Source organism: Mixophyes fleayi, chromosome 5 (assembly GCF_038048845.1).
Source record: "Mixophyes fleayi isolate aMixFle1 chromosome 5, aMixFle1.hap1, whole genome shotgun sequence".
Lineage (NCBI taxonomy): Eukaryota > Metazoa > Chordata > Amphibia > Anura > Limnodynastidae > Mixophyes > Mixophyes fleayi.
The window spans coordinates 24326429-24343359 of NC_134406.1; the positions used below are offsets into that span (position 1 = coordinate 24326429).

Consider the following 16931-nt stretch of genomic DNA (forward strand, 5'->3'; position numbering starts at 1 on the left):
ATATGAACTAAAACCTCATGCTTTCATTTTTCTAGATACGCACAGATAGGCAGTGGTAAGGACAAGTGCTAGCAACAACTGTCTTTCTGTTTTCGTATACATATATGGGAATTTATATTGCCATGCAGCTGGTACCATGTATAGTTTGGGATTAACCAAGTACAGGCTTATTTCTTCTCTGTTTTTGTTTCAAAATATTGCCTAATGTTGTCTTGGCTTATATAAGGCCTGTTTGGGTGTGGCTTTCAAAGCAGCCCTTGATTGATGTAAACCTCTATACCTAAAAAAAGTGAGTGCATCTGATTTTAACTGCATATTAGTGGCGCTTGAAGCATATATGAAAGAGTACGACCTGCATGCAATGAGGTACCCTTGACACTGGAATTCAGGCTTAAATGTTTGGATCAAAATATGAACCAATACCTCATGTCCATCAGCAAAAATAAATGTACAGCATGGAGTGATTTTACATATTCCAGTCTGCTGGGTGTGCTGTCAGCTCAGCTGTGTACGTTTTATGATTTTTACTATTTCTGCTATAGGTTCTCTATATCAGGACTGGATTGATTGACATTCATGGCTTTGCAACAATACCGTCAGACTTGTCCTATACATCAGGTTTGTAAAGTACACATTATAAGATACAAAAAGGAACAAGGAAATAAAAGTAGGCGCAATATAAACCGTTCAGCAGCTCTTCTCATCAATAGACCCCATCCACACAAGGTCTTATATATAGTCCCTAAGAACACAAATAATTGATGGAAGATGGCGTTACACGATATGTTCTTATATATATTGGGCAAAGTGCAATGCGCAGTCACCCACAGCAATCAATGAACAATAAGCTCTGATTTGTTTAGTGCAGGGTAAAGTGGTAAAATGAAATGTCTGATTGGCTATTGTGGGTTACAGCATATTTGCCCTTTAAACCGTGATAGTAAATTTACTCCCATGGTAGTAGAGCATCAAACTCTTGATACGGTAAGCTACCCTCCATCCAAATTAGTCCTCCTGCTCTAATCAGAGATCGCAAATAGTTAGACATGAGAGAAAAACAATGCTTGATGTCTGCAAAGTTGATAAAAATCATTTTTTTTATTTAAACACACAGAACATTACATATTTTTTTTTTTTTATAATGTGCCTTTAAGCAAAAAAATTCAGTTGGATTATTATGCTGTATGCCAGTGATGGGCCATTTACCAGTGGCCCCCAGCTCCTTCTGCTTTGTCAGGTATGTTTGTTATAGCTTGTAACACTTGCCTGCTGGTCTGGTGTTACAGATGGGTGTCTCTTTCTTTCATTGAATGTATTGTTTTATCATATCACTAAGATTAAGGGTAAGGTGTGGCCCTATTAAGATTAGGGGGCCATCCCAGCCACCCCTGAGGTGCATCAGGTTGCCGATCCCTGCTCTATGCAGACTTGTATAATTAATAGTAGTCTAAAAAAGCTTTTTGGGGAATATATTTAGTTGTTCAGTCCAGCAGCCAGACATAGCACGTCTGATAAATAACTATATAGTAATAGTGCCTTTTTAAAACTTTGTATCTGATTGAGTATTTGATGATTTTTCCCATCCTTGACGTATTTTGGTAATCCTATTGTCAATGCATGGGATTATAAGAATGAACTTCAGAATCAAGACTATGCATGGGATGATAAGAGATAATGTGTACGCTGGGGGCATGTACCATCTGAAATTAGCGACATTGAGGAATTTGTTCCAGCCGAAGATCAATGCATGTCCCGTGCACAGGAGCAGTGTAAGATATCCAAGTTTTGACTGAAAATAAAAAAAAATAAGAAATTTTCATTATATTGGTATACATGAAATAGAAGAAACAATGGGGGGAACTCAATTCCCTGCGAATTGCCGTAAGGCGATTCCGTAACGGTCGTGAAGACACTCCACGGTAATGTATCTTCACCAATTTTTCTTCGTACCCCATAGAGATGTGCAGAAAAATTTAAATTTCACAGGGAATTTAATTCTCCACATATACTCTGCTTATTAATATCATTAAAAACAAGGACATACATAATTTCCTGCAAAAGTACCTTTAATCAATGTTAGCTGCCTTATTTTACTCAAAAGACATAAATCTGAACTTTATCCAATTATATCTAAACCTAATAAATGCAAAAATATAGTCTGTCACTCTTAAAAATATATAAACCTTTGTTTAAAGTTCTGCTTTAAGTTAAAATAATATTTTTTAGAAGAATACCGGTCTGCAAAGGAAACTCATTAAAAGTAATAATAACAAGTTTTAAACGCAAGAGCTCAATATTTTACAATGTTTAGTGTTCCTTTATCGAGTGAATTCTCCAGATATGAGTTGATCAGGTGGCTCTCTGCTGTGTTTTTGTTTGACGAAGAAGTGGGCGCTAAGCGGCCATACATGAAGATGCCGAATAATCCTATACAGTCCAGATATTTAATAAGAGAAAGCTTTATTTAAAGAGGACATATTGTTGGGAAAGGGATGGGGGGAGTGTTGATGTCTATTTATTTATTATAGATTTGTACGTTTTTAAAAACTGTTTCATATGTAACTGCGCACATTGGGCCTCATGCAGAGTTGGATGTAAGTTCATCTCTGAATCATGAAATGCGCTTTCAGTAATGTGCATGCACAGTAAAAAGTCATAGACTGTATGCAGACTTAGATATTACTGACCATTACACTTCTCTTCCTATGCAAACGTAGAACAGGGGAGGGAAGGGGTGGTGTAGCATACTACAGTAAGGGAATTCCATGCAAACATGGGCAGAACATACAAACTCCACACAGATAAGGTGGAGAATTGAACTCATGACCCCAATGCTGTGAGGCAGAAGTGCTAACCACTAAGCCAACGTGCTGCCCGCAATATAAGTACTCTGGTGTAAAAGCAAAGTGGTGTGGACACAGTCACATTGTGAATGACTGTTTATATAGGGTTAGTTCCAAAATCTGTACTGAGGGCAAGTCATTGGTCTATGTGAGGTGGACAATTAGGTACTCTTGTGCAAGAGAGATCTTAGAGAATTGGACAGCACGGTGGCTCAGTTGTTTTCAGCAATGGGGTCATGAGTTCGATTCCCAGTCAGGACCTTATCTGTGTGGAGTTTGTATGTTTGTCTGTGTTTCCTTCCAAAAACAAACTAGTAGGTTAATTGGCTGCTGCCCAAATGAATCCTCGTCTGTGTCTATGTCTGTGTGTGTGTGTGTGTTAGGGAATTTAGACTGTGAACTCCAATGGGGCAGGGACTGATGTGAATGACAAATATTCTCAGTACAGCGCTACAGAATTGGGACACTACATAAATAAATGATGACGATGATGAGAGAATGGAACCTGTACCATACAAATATCTGTGAATGTAATTAGCAGATTTTAATTTTGTAAGGCATCTTTTATTTAATGATCCTTTAATTACTTTATTTTTTTACATGCCCCCACAATAATATAATACTGAGAATATTATGAACGTGAACAAACCAACCTGCACAAAACGGAATTCCCTCCAGTTGACGGCGTTACTGACAGAGGGCAGGGATGTTATTCCCAGGAGAACGTAGAAGAAGAACCCCAGGATCCCCATCGCTATGTAGGAGTCAGTCCGCCAGGCCATGATGTTTACAAAGGGGCTGGTCTCATTTTTTTTTGCCTGATACAAATGGAACATAATTGATTAGAGTATTTATTGTACATGACAATAGAACACATAAACCATGAAATACAGTTGTAAGATACCAAATTACATTTGCTACTAATAATAAAGGCCAACTCCACTTTGAAATAATATATAATTATATATGTAAATTTATGGTGTTTTATATCACAGATTCATCTACCTGCCATGTTATCTGCCTGATACACTCTCTATTAGAGTATTCCTAAGGGCTCATCTCCCCTCTCTGCTTATAGATGGCTTCCATGTGACATTATACACGGACACGGTATATGATCCCAAACATCCAGCACGTAAAACTGTGGATGCTGAGTGTGTTAGAGGAGGAGATGGCGTCTGTATATCATATCTATCCGCAGGTATAATGCTTTCCCAAGTATAGCATTCAAGGATGGAATGGGAGAGGGGTCATCAGAAGCACTCTAAGGATAGATAGATAGATAGATAGATAGATAGATAGATGGGCACCACAGTGGCCTAGTGGTTAGCACTACTGCCTCACAGCGCTGGGGTCATGAGTTTGATTCCCGACCATGGTCTTATCTGTGAGGAGTTTGTATGTACTCCCTGTGTTTGCATGGGTTTCCTCCGGTTGCTCCAGTTTCCTCCCACACTCCAAAGACATACTGGTAGGTTAATTGGCTGCTAACAAAATTGACCCTAGTGTCTGTCTGTCTGTCTGTCTCCTTCTCGGCCTACCTGTCTGTGTCTGTGTCTGTGTCTGAGTGTGTGTCAATATTAGGGAATTTAGACTGTAAGCTACAATGGGGCAGGGACTGATGTGAGTGAGTTCTCTGTACAGCTCTGCGGAATTAGTGGCGCTATATAAATAAATGATGACGTTAGATAGATGGGTAGATAGATGGATAGATAGATAGAGAGAGATAGCAGCTAATAGCTTATTTTATAGTAGACATAGAGGTTCTAAATGCAAGAAAATGCAGCTAATCCACTACCTAAACGTATTAAAATAAATCCGTTTTTGCTCTAATAATATTGTTTCAACTCTTTCATCTCCACTCAACACTACATTTATAGTTTTGGGTGGAATTCATCTCTTCTAAAAGACTGGTAAATAATTATATATATATATATATATATATATATATATATATATATATATATATATATATATAATTATTTATATTATAAATATTAATTATATATATATATATATATATATATATATATATATATATATGTTATAAAAAGGCGTCATGGGATATTTCCAAAAATGCAGAGGAAGTTGCACCCATTGTCTGTGCAAATTCTTAGCATGTTTTGCAATGCTGTCATTTTGTAACAAGTTTAATCCAGTGCAAAAACAAGCAAGATATCTAGGCTACATCCATGCTGTCCATTGCTAGCAGCCTCCAGTATATATAGTATTCACACCATTAAATGCAATGACATTACCTGTTCAATGGTGCTGGAGGCTATCCTGTGTCTTACGTAATATCGAATAGGAATGACCAGAGTATAAATAGCGTGGATGAATGCATATGACAGGGCCACCAGTCCCAGCTGTTTCCTACATAACATCCATCGGTCCAGCCAGTTAGGGAAGCGACTGTACTTTGTTCCTCTGTACAACTGAATAATGGCAGCAAACACACCGGGGAGATAAACCAAGGCCAGTAACATCAGAGAGACGATGGGGAAGACCTTATTTGGAATAGAAATCATCATTCGAAATGAGACGTCTTTTCCGTTGATGACAGCGGAGTAGATGACATCATTTATAACGCAGTATAAGAACACCAGCACGGTCAGTCCCGCACACACGTATATGGGGAGCCTCCACATTGGGAAAAGCTGCAGGGGATCGTTTTCCACTTCTTTAGCGGCCATGAGAGAACCGCTGTCTTGTGGCACCAACCCCATCGTACGTACAATATCCATTACCTTGTGTTTGGCCTTGTTGTCATCAGAACATACATAGACCTGAAATGCAAAGTATGCCAACTTTAATATTTAAATACAATAGACCTTAGTATTTATTTTCATTTGCTATTGTTTTTTTTATTTTTTATTTGATTCTACCAGAAATGTTCTAGGGATTCTTAGCCCCTTGAAATAATATATTATTACATTTTATGACTCCTTTGGGTTACTCTACTGTTGGCTGCAGTAAAAGTATTTCATTTTTTGTTAAAATGTTATGGTTATGTTATGAAGTGCAGAGTACGGATTAGTTTTATTTACTTTTACACCAACATGCAAAAACGAGATTTCATTTTGTGGGACGAGATCATTTAAATTGCATAAGTGTGACGATGGTGCATTTTCAGGGATGACCCTTCTTTTGCAAGAAGGCACACAGAATATTTTTCCCACAAAAGGATTTCCTTGGGCCTTGTCCAGCCATGTTTGTTCATTATACAGTACATCCTTAAACCCACAAAACTAGGAAGCAGAAACACCATATACTCATAAAGGGTCATAACCACGCTTAACAAATGTGGCTCACACTTATTGAGGTTGGTAAGTGACCCTATACGAGAATTAATTTGAAACATGTATTCTTAAAGAATACCAAATCTACCTTCTTTTCAGCATTTTTTTCACATTATTACCACTAAATTGTTTTTAATTAAGAATTAATTGTTAGGTTAGCGTGGTTATATCTGAAATTAATTAAATAAAAAAAAAATCTATCACAAATTCTGTTAAACACTTTTAATGAATGAGAAAAAAAAGTTCCATTATGGAATAAATAAAAAAAAGATAACTAATAACATATGTACAAGAATAAACTTGTTACATATGGTGCTAGTTTGGCTACTCTCAATTTTTCCTTGTAAAGTTCAAAATTGACTATCGTGTTGGTAATTCATTTGCTGATTCAATTTTAAGAAGAACTCATTGCACTATGTATAAATTCAGCATACATAATTAAATCTGGAAGTTGGATTGGATTTGCCCAGGTATGAATAAAAGCTAGTTAAACAATCATCCTTCAATTCCAGTAGTCCAGGGTCTGCAGTGAGATCTGGTTGTCTGATGTAGGAACAGATCAGATTTTACTTGCAATAAAAACAATCAAATAATGTAGTGTCAGACTGGAATCCAGCTGACATTCATTCATGAAACAAAGGCCAAAAGGTTATACTCAGCCAAGTGGTGTTGCAGTGATGGATGGTACTAAACTATCCTACCCAGCATGGCCAGACTGCTAGTGCCTGTTCTTGTAGATATAGAATGATTTCAATATCTATACCATGTGATATGAAAATCTAGGGCCTGATTCATTAAGGATCTTAACTTGAGAAACTTCTTATTTCAGTCTCCTGGACAAAAAAATATTACAATGCAAGGGGTGCAAATTAGTATTCTGTTTTGCACATAAGTTAAATACTGACTGTTTTTTCATGTAGCACCCCTTGCATTGTAACATGGTTTTGTCCAGGAGACTGAAATAAGAAGTTTCTCAAGTTAAGATCCTTAATGAATCAGGCCCCTAGTTATTCTTCATACCTGTCTGCTGGCATCCAGGGTACCCGACTGTAGAGCCCATGCCGATACCGTGTTAAAAGCTTTGACGACTGAAGCTCTGGGTACGGTCTGGGCAAGGAACTCAGCGTTAGATTCCGGATATTGGTTTATCTTCAGGTTATTGCTGACGTCCACTAGAATTTTTCCATCTAAAACCTCGGTTAGCTCCTTCAGGAATGGATAATGGTCTCTTTGAACCGCCACGATAATAACGGGGCATTTTTCCGCTGCATCGGCGTGACTCAACACCTCGACTCCCTTGGGGACCCAGCCAGAAAGACCAGGATTGCGACTTCCGAATACCACAGAAAATCCACTTTGCAGTAATTTCAATCCAAGCGATCGCCCAAAATCCCCAGTTCCAAAAATGCAAATACTCTCCTGCTTCTCTGTGAAATCTGAGCGCAAAGGTATCAGATTTGAGCCATTAGCTTCCATTGTCTGAAAGAGACATAGACATACATGATTATATGGATGATAGAGATGCATTTTACATATAACAAACATGTTAAAGTGTGCAATAAATAGTAATCTGCACCAACAAAGCTGAAATAAATATTCCTGACATAGTCAGATAAGTGGATAAGAAAAGGAATACTAAATGTTTCTGTAGATAAACATTAGAGCGGGCCTGCCAACCTGTGGTTCTTCAGGTGTTGTGGAACTGGCATGCTTTGCCAATAGATAGCCAGATGATATCTGGCATGGTATGTTGGGACTCAGTGGTTAGCACTTCTGCCTTACAGCACTGGGGTCATGAGTTCAATTCCCAACCATGGCCTTATCTGTGAGGAGTTTGTATGTTCTCCCTGTGTTTGCGTGGGTTTCCTCCGGGTGCTCCAGTTTCCTCCCACACTCCAAAAACTTACTTGTAGGTTAATTGGCCGCTAACAAATAAACCCTAGTCTGTGTGTGTGTGTGTGTGTGTGTTAGGGAATTTAGACTGTAAGCTCCAATGGGGCAGGGACTGATGTGAGTGAGTTATCTGAACAGCGCTGCGGAATTAGTGGCGCTATATAAATAAATGGTAATAATAATAATGTAATTATGACTAAAGTAGACCTAAAAGCAGATACAGATTCAACTATAAAGAGGCATTTACTTTGCAGGGGTGCTGAGGGCTGGAGCTGGGACACAAAATAATGAGAATGACAATCGGCAGAATTAACAAGCCACTTCTGATTGGAAGATCACGGATCGCCCTCTCTAGCTGATAGCCTTTAAATCATTAGTATGGCTATATTATATGAAGTCACCGCATTACCTAATATTTCCATTTTGACTGCGGCAGAAAATATAATTTCCATTGTTATGTATTTATCTGACTTTAATTTCTATTTCTATTTTATATTTTGTATTTGTGTCTGTACTTAATTGCATCTTCTATGGTAAATGCAATTTTTGCATTTTTTAGCAACGCTGTCAAGACTCTGTTATCTTTTGTGTATATGACACTTCATTACATTATTATATTGTGTACAAGTAGAGAAATGCGAAAGTGGTGCACAAATCTATACTTTTTAATCCTGACCTACACCTGGTGCCAATGGCTAGCGATGTACAACAGGATGCATCTTGAGATGCACCCAACTGCACATATGCTCGTAAATACACCTTTTCAAGTGTGCGTCTTATCCTGCTACTGCCGGGGTGCAAATATTTGCAGCTGTACATGATCCACTTTATCTTATGACAGCAGTATTTATAGTTGGATTCTCTTAACGTTTCCTCTGGCCCTTCTCACTATAATCTTGTCCAAATATTTCCATGCTCCATACAGCAGAAGCCATTGTTCCATATAATGAGATCTAAGAAGACCAAAGTTAGTTGAGTATCTTTCTTTATCTCTGGTTGTTTCCAAACAGTAGTTCTGGATGTATTCAATGAGAACAAATACACAGTGTTTTGCATATTACTACTTACAATACATCCAGTAAAGTGAAATAATAATTTGGTTTTAGGGGATGGTACTAAGTGTTATTGTTATAGACTAGCTACAAGTATGACAATTCCTTCTATTGTAAAAAGGGTTTAACTGTATTTATTTATACTGGGTACTGTGAGATGGGTAATAAGAGATGTACTAAGTGGATAGGCATTAGAACAAATAATAAATAATACTTGAATTATATACAAAGACTCAACCTTAGAAAATGTATTCAAGGTTGATGTGAAAAGAGAATTGAAAGTGAACATAAGGTAAAAACATGACATCATATTGTTCACATTTAGCCTTTGATTTTATGTGGAATCCTGGATACAATCACTGAGCATCGAGAAGCCTCGAGTCCTATTAATTCTCATCTTCACTTGATGTCTTTGTGTGTTGTGTAAAGGTTACCATCAAAAGGCCACAAACGATACAGTACTTGAATAAAGGATCATGAATAGTTTTGCAATACATAAAGGACAGTAAAAACATAGGACCAGCAGAGATGTCTAAATAACCTTGAACATATGGTTACAAATAAGTTAATTTACAATGCAGTTAATACATTTATGCCTGTTTATCATTGTTTGTTTTTGTGGTATAGCATAAGGATCGTAGCTGTCACAATTAGAATTAGGTCACAGAGGGACAGGGAACCCAGGCTGTGAACCCATATTATTTTTTAAGCTTGACTGCAAGGTTGGGGAACAAGAGCTGGTAGATAGAGTTCCTGATGAAATAACTGCTCTTCTGCTTGGAACCTCCGTTAGAATCTGAATGTTTTCATATAATTGGGAAGTTCCAGGAGGAAGAGGAGGCAAGTAGGGTATAGGGAGGATATATTATGGATGGGATGTCTATGGAAGGCACTTTGCCAAGGGTGGCCTATGCTGTGTATAGGTGGGGAATCACTGGAGTGCTTTTATATATTGAGGAAGCTCTGTGCAATTATTATTACCCTTTATGAAGCACCAACATATTGTTCAGTGCTGTACATTTCAGGGATCATGATACAAACAAATGAGATGGTCCCGCTCAAATGAGCTTACATTTAATATGTGTGGGGAACCCTTGATATGTAAGGTAGTCCAGAAACAATTATAGTTGTTGGTGACTATACATGTTCATGGATAAAGACACTGTGCTAATGTGAAGAGGATCCCACAAGGGCCCAAGATTTCTTACCTGATTGACACAGAACAGGTAAGACCCCAGTTCACACATCTTCTTCTGGCCTTGGACAAAGTGAATCTAAAGAGATTGGCTTTGGTCCAAACACAGGCCATTCGAATTTATGGTGCAAAAGTGATCCAATCCAGGCTCGTCATGTCATTTCCCCGCCCTCTTGCAAAGGCTTACATTTAGCTGTTGCTGTTGAGTAGTGGAGATCTAGGGAGAAGACCTCCATGATCAAGACAGAAGACATCAGAGAACAAGAGACAAGTGAAAGCACAGATGATGGAGATCAAGCCAGGAAGAAGGAAGGCATAGGGATCAAGTCGAGAAGACTGCGGAAGGTGATCCACAGGAAAAGCAACAGGGTGGAGGCACTGAGCTATCGCGGTCCCCGCTGCTGCCGCTGAAAGCTGCCAGAAGAAGGTATGGCACAAGTAATTAGGCTTTAGGCCTGTCGGCGCTAGTAATCGGGCATAAGGTTTGTTGCACATTAGGAGTATTTCTTGCTATCACTTGGGTGCATATGCACTAGATCACCAGGGAAACTGGTTTAGTGTTTAGTTTTCCCATATCAGAGTCCACACGCCATATACCTTTACTACACTTGGCATTGTATTCATTAGCTGTATGTACTGGCTATTTAGACCATTTCTGTCTATCCCTTAAGTTTCCCTGTGCCCCTTCAGGGTAGCACTATTTAGTCAGGTCCCCATTGAAAGTAGGCTCTTGAAGTGCTCCATTAGTCAAGCACCATTAAAGGTAGACTTTTGTTATTTCATCCTGTGAATTTTCTATTGGTTCTTCTTTATTTGGCTCTATTGTAGTGTGGTACCATAGATAGATTAGTAGACAATACTTAGTAATAGCAGTTAGTGTTACACAGCATACCAGACATGTGTTGATAGGACCAGGGCTCTGCTGTTGTTATAGTTAACACTAGAGTGAGTGGTATATACTAATAAGGATATATAGCCCTGTGGTAGGGCTGTTATTATTTTTCCCCTTTCCTAGAAGTCATTCTTGGAAGTCCCAGACAACCATCAAGAGGAGACGATGTCCATATGGTAAGTGTCCCCTGTTCAGTTTCCCTCTTAGTTAAGCTAGGCCTTCACCACTGGTAAGTAAGTTACTTGGGCGGGAGTCTTCCTTATCGTGAGTATCTGTAGGCTCGCACCCAGGACCAGAATAAAATCCTCATGTATACAGCGCCAACATATCCCACATAACTTTACAATCAGGGATAAAATTTCAAAACATCTTTATTAACAATATAGTAAGAAATGATGAGAGAGAAGGTGATATAGGCCTGCTCACTTGAGCTTACAATTTAAAAAAACAAATGGATTTATTATCTAATATATAAATGTCTAGTGGCGTGTGTTAGTCTGTCTGTCTGTGTGTGTGTGTGTGTGTGTGTGTGTAAAAAATAAAACCGAGCTGCAGCGCCACCTGCTGGGCAGAGTTATACACTGACCTACTAAATTCTTAGTGTGTGTGGAAAAAAAATTCAGAAAGGGCTGAAATTTGGTATACTAAGATGTTTTTAATTTGTTAATTTAATTTGTTAATTGTTAAAAGTGTTTATAAAGATTTTAAAAAAATATATATATATTTCTTGAAGGAGAAGTGACAGTTGGGAGTGGTTAGTGGTTCCTGGGGGTGACAGTGGGAGTGGTTGGTGGTTGCCGGGGGTGACAGTGGGGAGTGGTTGGTGGTTGCCGGGGGTGACAGTGGGGAGTGGTTGGTGGTTGAGGCCTGGGCTATGGCCCAAATGCATGACAAGAACCTTTTTAACACCTTAAGTAGCTTGATTTGACTAGAATGCATGAGTATCATGCACGGGTTAACTTGTATGTATATATATATATATATCAGAGCCGTTACTTAGAATTCTAGTGCCCTAAGCGAGAAAGACAAATGCCGCCCCCCTAGCCCTCATATTTAACCAAATGAACCTAGAATATTCCTAAATTGCGCCCCCCTTCAGAGTCGCGCCCTGGGCAGTCGCCCCTGTTGCACAGCCCTAGTTACGGCCCTGATATATATATATATGTCCCAAAAAGCTAACAACCTAATGAAGAAGTGGGAGACATACACAGACAGATGGGTAAGTAGAGGTGGTAGAAATTCAAAGTGCTGATCCAAACGACAGTATATTAACAGCAATTTCAGTGCTATTGACTAAAGGTGCTGTTGACAAACATAACTGAACACTTTTCACTGTCCAGCCAACCGAGGACCAATGTATAAATTAAGGGAACACTGCACATTTCCATAAAGTAGCTAAAAAACATTTAACTTACTATTATGCAGTAAACTGAGTCGTCTCTACACTCAGACACAGATCCTGCAGCTAGTATAGTATCTGCATTGAGAGAGCCCCTTCCGCATAATTAGAAAATATCAAAGTCCAAGAGAAGTTGAAAAGTTAAATTTTATTAAAACACAACACCAAATTAGAAGAAGCCTGGGACCCAGGAGAAACAGATCTAGACTAAAAACATGTAACTGTCTTTCCTTCCCAGAATAAAGAAACAAGAACATAGCCAGCCTAGTGCATGTAACTCAGGGACATTATTAAGTTCAATTAGATCTTTAATGAAGACAGGAATTTCTCATTATTTTGTATGTTGTTTATTGAAGAGCGAGTTGGACACATTCATGGTGAATCTGTTTGCGGCGTCAATAAACCTGAACCTTCTTGTCTGCACAGACACAAAAGCTCCTGAATCTACCAAATTATGGAGAAACCTTTACAGAAACAAGTATTGAGGCAATGCATGCATTAGCACATAGTTGAAGCATAGCACCAGTGTCGAACTGGGGCTTGAAGGATCCAACAGGGAAAGCAATGGTGGGGGCGAGTATCCTAGAGAATCAGAGTGACTGTCATACAATACAGAGAACATTCTATTGACCGATATACAACGCAGAGCACATCCTAGTTACCGTATTATAGTTGCCATACAATACAGAGAGCATTCATGGGACTTATAAACAATATAGAAAGCATTCTAGTGACTGCCTTACAACACAAAGAGTATCCAAGTGACCACAATACAATGCAAAGAGCATCCATGAGACTATATAATGTACAGACCAGAGCACATTGTAATAAGCAATCTCTGCTCTGCACCCTTTTATCTGGAGAGGAACATACCCTACAGAAACATGTTCCTGGAAATAGTTTTGAAAGAGTGACAGATATTTATTAGATGATTATCTGAAGCAAATATGTTATTTGAAATATGAATTTTAAAGATTGTTGTTCTAGTTGTAGGGCAACGATTATACTGTGACTGGTGGCCTAAAAAAACTTGTAGCCAGCTGGTAGCTGAGAAATGATCAAAGAGCCCCTCACCCACTGTAATTCTCCTCAATACAAATTTAATTAGTTCCAAACCACATAGGTTGAAAGAGCACTGATTTGCAGGCTGTATGTGGGGGATTTGGCCGATAGGTGGTGCACTCACATATAGCGTGTGTTGCTAGGGACAATCTCACCCGAATACAGGTAGGGCTCATTCTCAACAGAGTGGGCACAGAGTGTACTGTATACCAACCACCAGCTATCCTCACCTAGGCTTCCTGATGCAACTTGACAACTGCAAGAGGTATCAGTTCCTTTTAGTGCCTAAACATATGTAGCAGGGAACGGAGGCTCCACCCCCTGCTGATAAGTATCAAGGCATTGAGGCTTACTGGGGATTTCTCTGGTACCACGGTGGGCCAGTCTCAATCTGCATGACACAACCTACAATGTGTGGATAAGGCTAGATCCACGAAGAGGTTGAAAGGCCATCTAAGAGGAGGTTATGATGGGCAATGCAGGAAATTATGAAAAAGTTAATTAATAGTAGTGAAATCATTGAAGGGACATTTTAGATAGATTGTGATTGTAGTTACTTTTATTCCTAACCTACTACTTAAAATAAATTGCAGAAGGTGCAGCACTGCAGTGAATAAACATATAATACATTCAAAGAGGTGGGAGCACACCGGAAACAGCCAAGAACACACATATGGGCTACAACACGGATATATGTTGTAAAGTTGCTAAACTAAATAAGTCTTTGACAAAAAAAGGCTCATAGTTAAAAATGTTATCAAAAGGCTGAAGCCCATTTACCACTTCATGATGAGCTTGTTATGTGAGTTCCTACACTATTAAGAAAATAATTTCTGAGCTATTAAAAATACCTTAATCATTGGCTTGTTTTGCCAGACTTCGAGCATTTTAGCTAGAAATCTATTATTTTGTCAACGATTTACCTAGCTTAGCTACATTGCAGCGTTTGCAGATTGCCTTGTTTTAGCCACTATGCATCCTGTTGATTATTACAGGTTTGCACCTGCCTCTTTAAATGTAAAATCCCTTGCCTTATGGATCCTTATGCAACCTTATGCAACAAGTGCCATTTTTCTGCAGCATTACATCATAGATTAAAAGAATTCCACAGTAGAATTTTGGAATGAGAAGAGTCTGCAAGTTTTCCACAATATAGCACAAGAGCCTTTTGGGTCATTGATCCATATTTTTGCAACACCCACTGATTCACACTAATGCAAATTAGGAACATGTGAACGAGGAAGAATCCCTGGCAATGATCCCAAAGTCTGCTGCAATTTGAAAGCAAAGTGTATTTGGTCAGCCTGATAAAACCACATTACGTGCACAGGGAACCTCAGAGCGGCACTCTGAAAACAGTCAGAGGGAACATAGTGTATAAACAGAATATTATTTTGCTAGTTTCACAACTAGTAAAAGAAAATACAAAGTTAACAAACTTTTACTGGCCTGCAGTTGACAAATATGTTTAATAACTGACACAAAGCCCCAGGCTAAAATATCCCAAACGAATTTACTTTTTATTATTGCTCTCTGCTGATCTGTGATCTGATCTCTTTATTTTAGGATGGCGATTTCATCCTGGCTTCCTGGATATTAAATTCTGTTGTAATATTTGGCAAAATGAAAGAGGGGAAAACATCCATCAGTAGCTGTGACAGAGTCATTTCTTCATTCACTCACTGCTCACGGCTCAAAACTTTGTGCACAGCAAGTTGAAGAAAATAGAAAGTCAACTTTTACTTACTTGCAGTGAAGGGATGTCTTTAATAAGAGACTCCAAAGCCTGATGGATACTGCTGGGTGTATGTTCAGCTTCAGCCTGTGTTGATGCTTGACCTGATCTATTTATTTTGTTTGAAGATTTCCCAACCTCTCGGCTTCCTGGAAGTTAAACTATACAAAAAGATTTGCCAAAATCAATGAGTGGAAAGAAAGTCAGCAACAGTAAAATTGTGTAATTCCCTATGTCAGTGCTCTTGGCTGAAAACTATTTTGAAATAAACAGAATACCTAAAATTCAAAGTGCTGGAAATTAACTTTCACAAATATAAATGCAAAACTTTTTGGAACTTTTTAGCACAATAGGAGCCTGAGTCATTAGAACAGACAAACTGCACGTAATTCTGTTCTGCATACTCCGAAGTCAACAAGGAACAGATCTCAAGATTCGTGCTGTGATGACTACGGATACTCGAGGACGGCCACCTGTCTCTTCCAGCCGGGGGTGTCGCCCAGCAACGAGACGCAGCCTCCCCCGGCTGACTCTGCTGCTTTGTGCGCGTGCGCACAACTTGCCTCCCCGTTGCTAGGCAGCAGGGACGCTCCGATCAGCTGTCGGCGGTCAGTAGTGTCACTGACCGCCGGGGGGGGGGACCCAATCAGGCTTAGCCTGTTTTTATATAAAGCTGCTCTGGCCGGAGTATCACATCAACCTCTACTCCAGCGTTTGCATTGCATCTTCTATAGACACTTTGGTTCTGACCCAGTTTGATACTGACCTCTCTCCTTGAATCCTGATTCTGCCTCAGTTTCCTTCCCAGCTTCTGTTTGGAATGTCTGACTACTCCTTGGATCTTGATTTGCGCTTCTCCTTTTCACTGGTATTGACCCTGGACTACCTGACCACCCTCTTGGACTCCGATTTGGTACCTTACTCACATGCTGGTATTGACCCTGGTCTGTCTGACTCTTGGTTCACCTACACTTCACTGGTAACTGTCTTGGAGAACCGCAACCTGAGCATCCCTTGCAGCTAAGACCAAACCTCCTTGCGGGGGTCCCTGGTGAAAACCGGGGGCGCATTAGACCTGTGCTCCTCTAAGTTTAATAGCGTAAACTCTGGCAAGTGTCCTCCATCCAGCACCAGTTTGTGACAAGAGGAGATTTGAGGAAAAATTGCTTCACAGAAAGGATGGTGGATAAGTGGAATAGCCGTCCATCAGAGGGGGTAGAGGGTAATGCAAGAGAGCAATTTAAACATGCTTGGGATAGACGTAAGGATATCCTTAAAAAGAAATAAGGATTAAATAGGATTGGAGGTTACCATAGGTTAAAAAAATGGGCAGACTAGATGGGCCAAGTGGTTCTTATCTGCTGTCAAATTCTATGTTTCTATGTTTCTCACTTGTACTATTGAGGTGCTGAGTTCTGTGATGACGTCTAAGTAAAGTGTTGCACACTCTAGTCACAAGGAGAAAGCTCGTCGCCTTGCATTTTTTTTTTTTTAACGATAATTTGAAAATTTGTTTCCCAAACAGATGTCTGTAGGATGATTCACGCCCTATTATTAACAT

At 39.2% G+C, this 16931-nt stretch overlaps 1 protein-coding gene across 2 annotated transcripts; it reads right to left on the minus strand.

Moving 5' to 3' along the window:
- Positions 1 to 1078: 1078 nt before the first annotated feature.
- Positions 1079 to 15481, minus strand: STEAP4 (STEAP4 metalloreductase). Of its 2 annotated transcripts, XM_075211854.1 has the most exons (6): positions 15383 to 15470; positions 10296 to 10499; positions 7163 to 7621; positions 5102 to 5629; positions 3497 to 3661; positions 1079 to 1789 (listed from the first exon to the last, which is right to left on the minus strand). In XM_075211854.1, exons 2-6 carry the CDS (start codon positions 10332 to 10334, stop codon positions 1541 to 1543), a joined length of 1440 nt encoding a protein of 479 aa, XP_075067955.1. In that variant the 5' UTR covers positions 10335 to 10499; positions 15383 to 15470; the 3' UTR covers positions 1079 to 1540. The 2 variants fall into 2 exon arrangements, with proteins under 2 accessions (XP_075067955.1, XP_075067956.1); XM_075211855.1 differs by lacking the exon at positions 10296 to 10499 and having other exon boundaries at positions 15383 to 15481.
- Positions 15482 to 16931: the final 1450 nt, after the last annotated feature.

Coding starts and splice junctions, on each gene's coding strand:
- STEAP4 (XM_075211854.1), bottom strand. CDS start 10,334: ATGTGTGAACTGGGGTCTTACCTGTTCTGTGTCAATCAG. Junction 5,630..7,162: donor CCCTGGATGCCAGCAGACAG/GTATGAAGAATA, acceptor TTTGCATTTCAG/GTCTATGTATGTTCTGATGA. Junction 3,662..5,101: donor CCTCCAGCACCATTGAACAG/GTAATGTCATTG, acceptor CATTTGTATCAG/GCAAAAAAAAATGAGACCAG.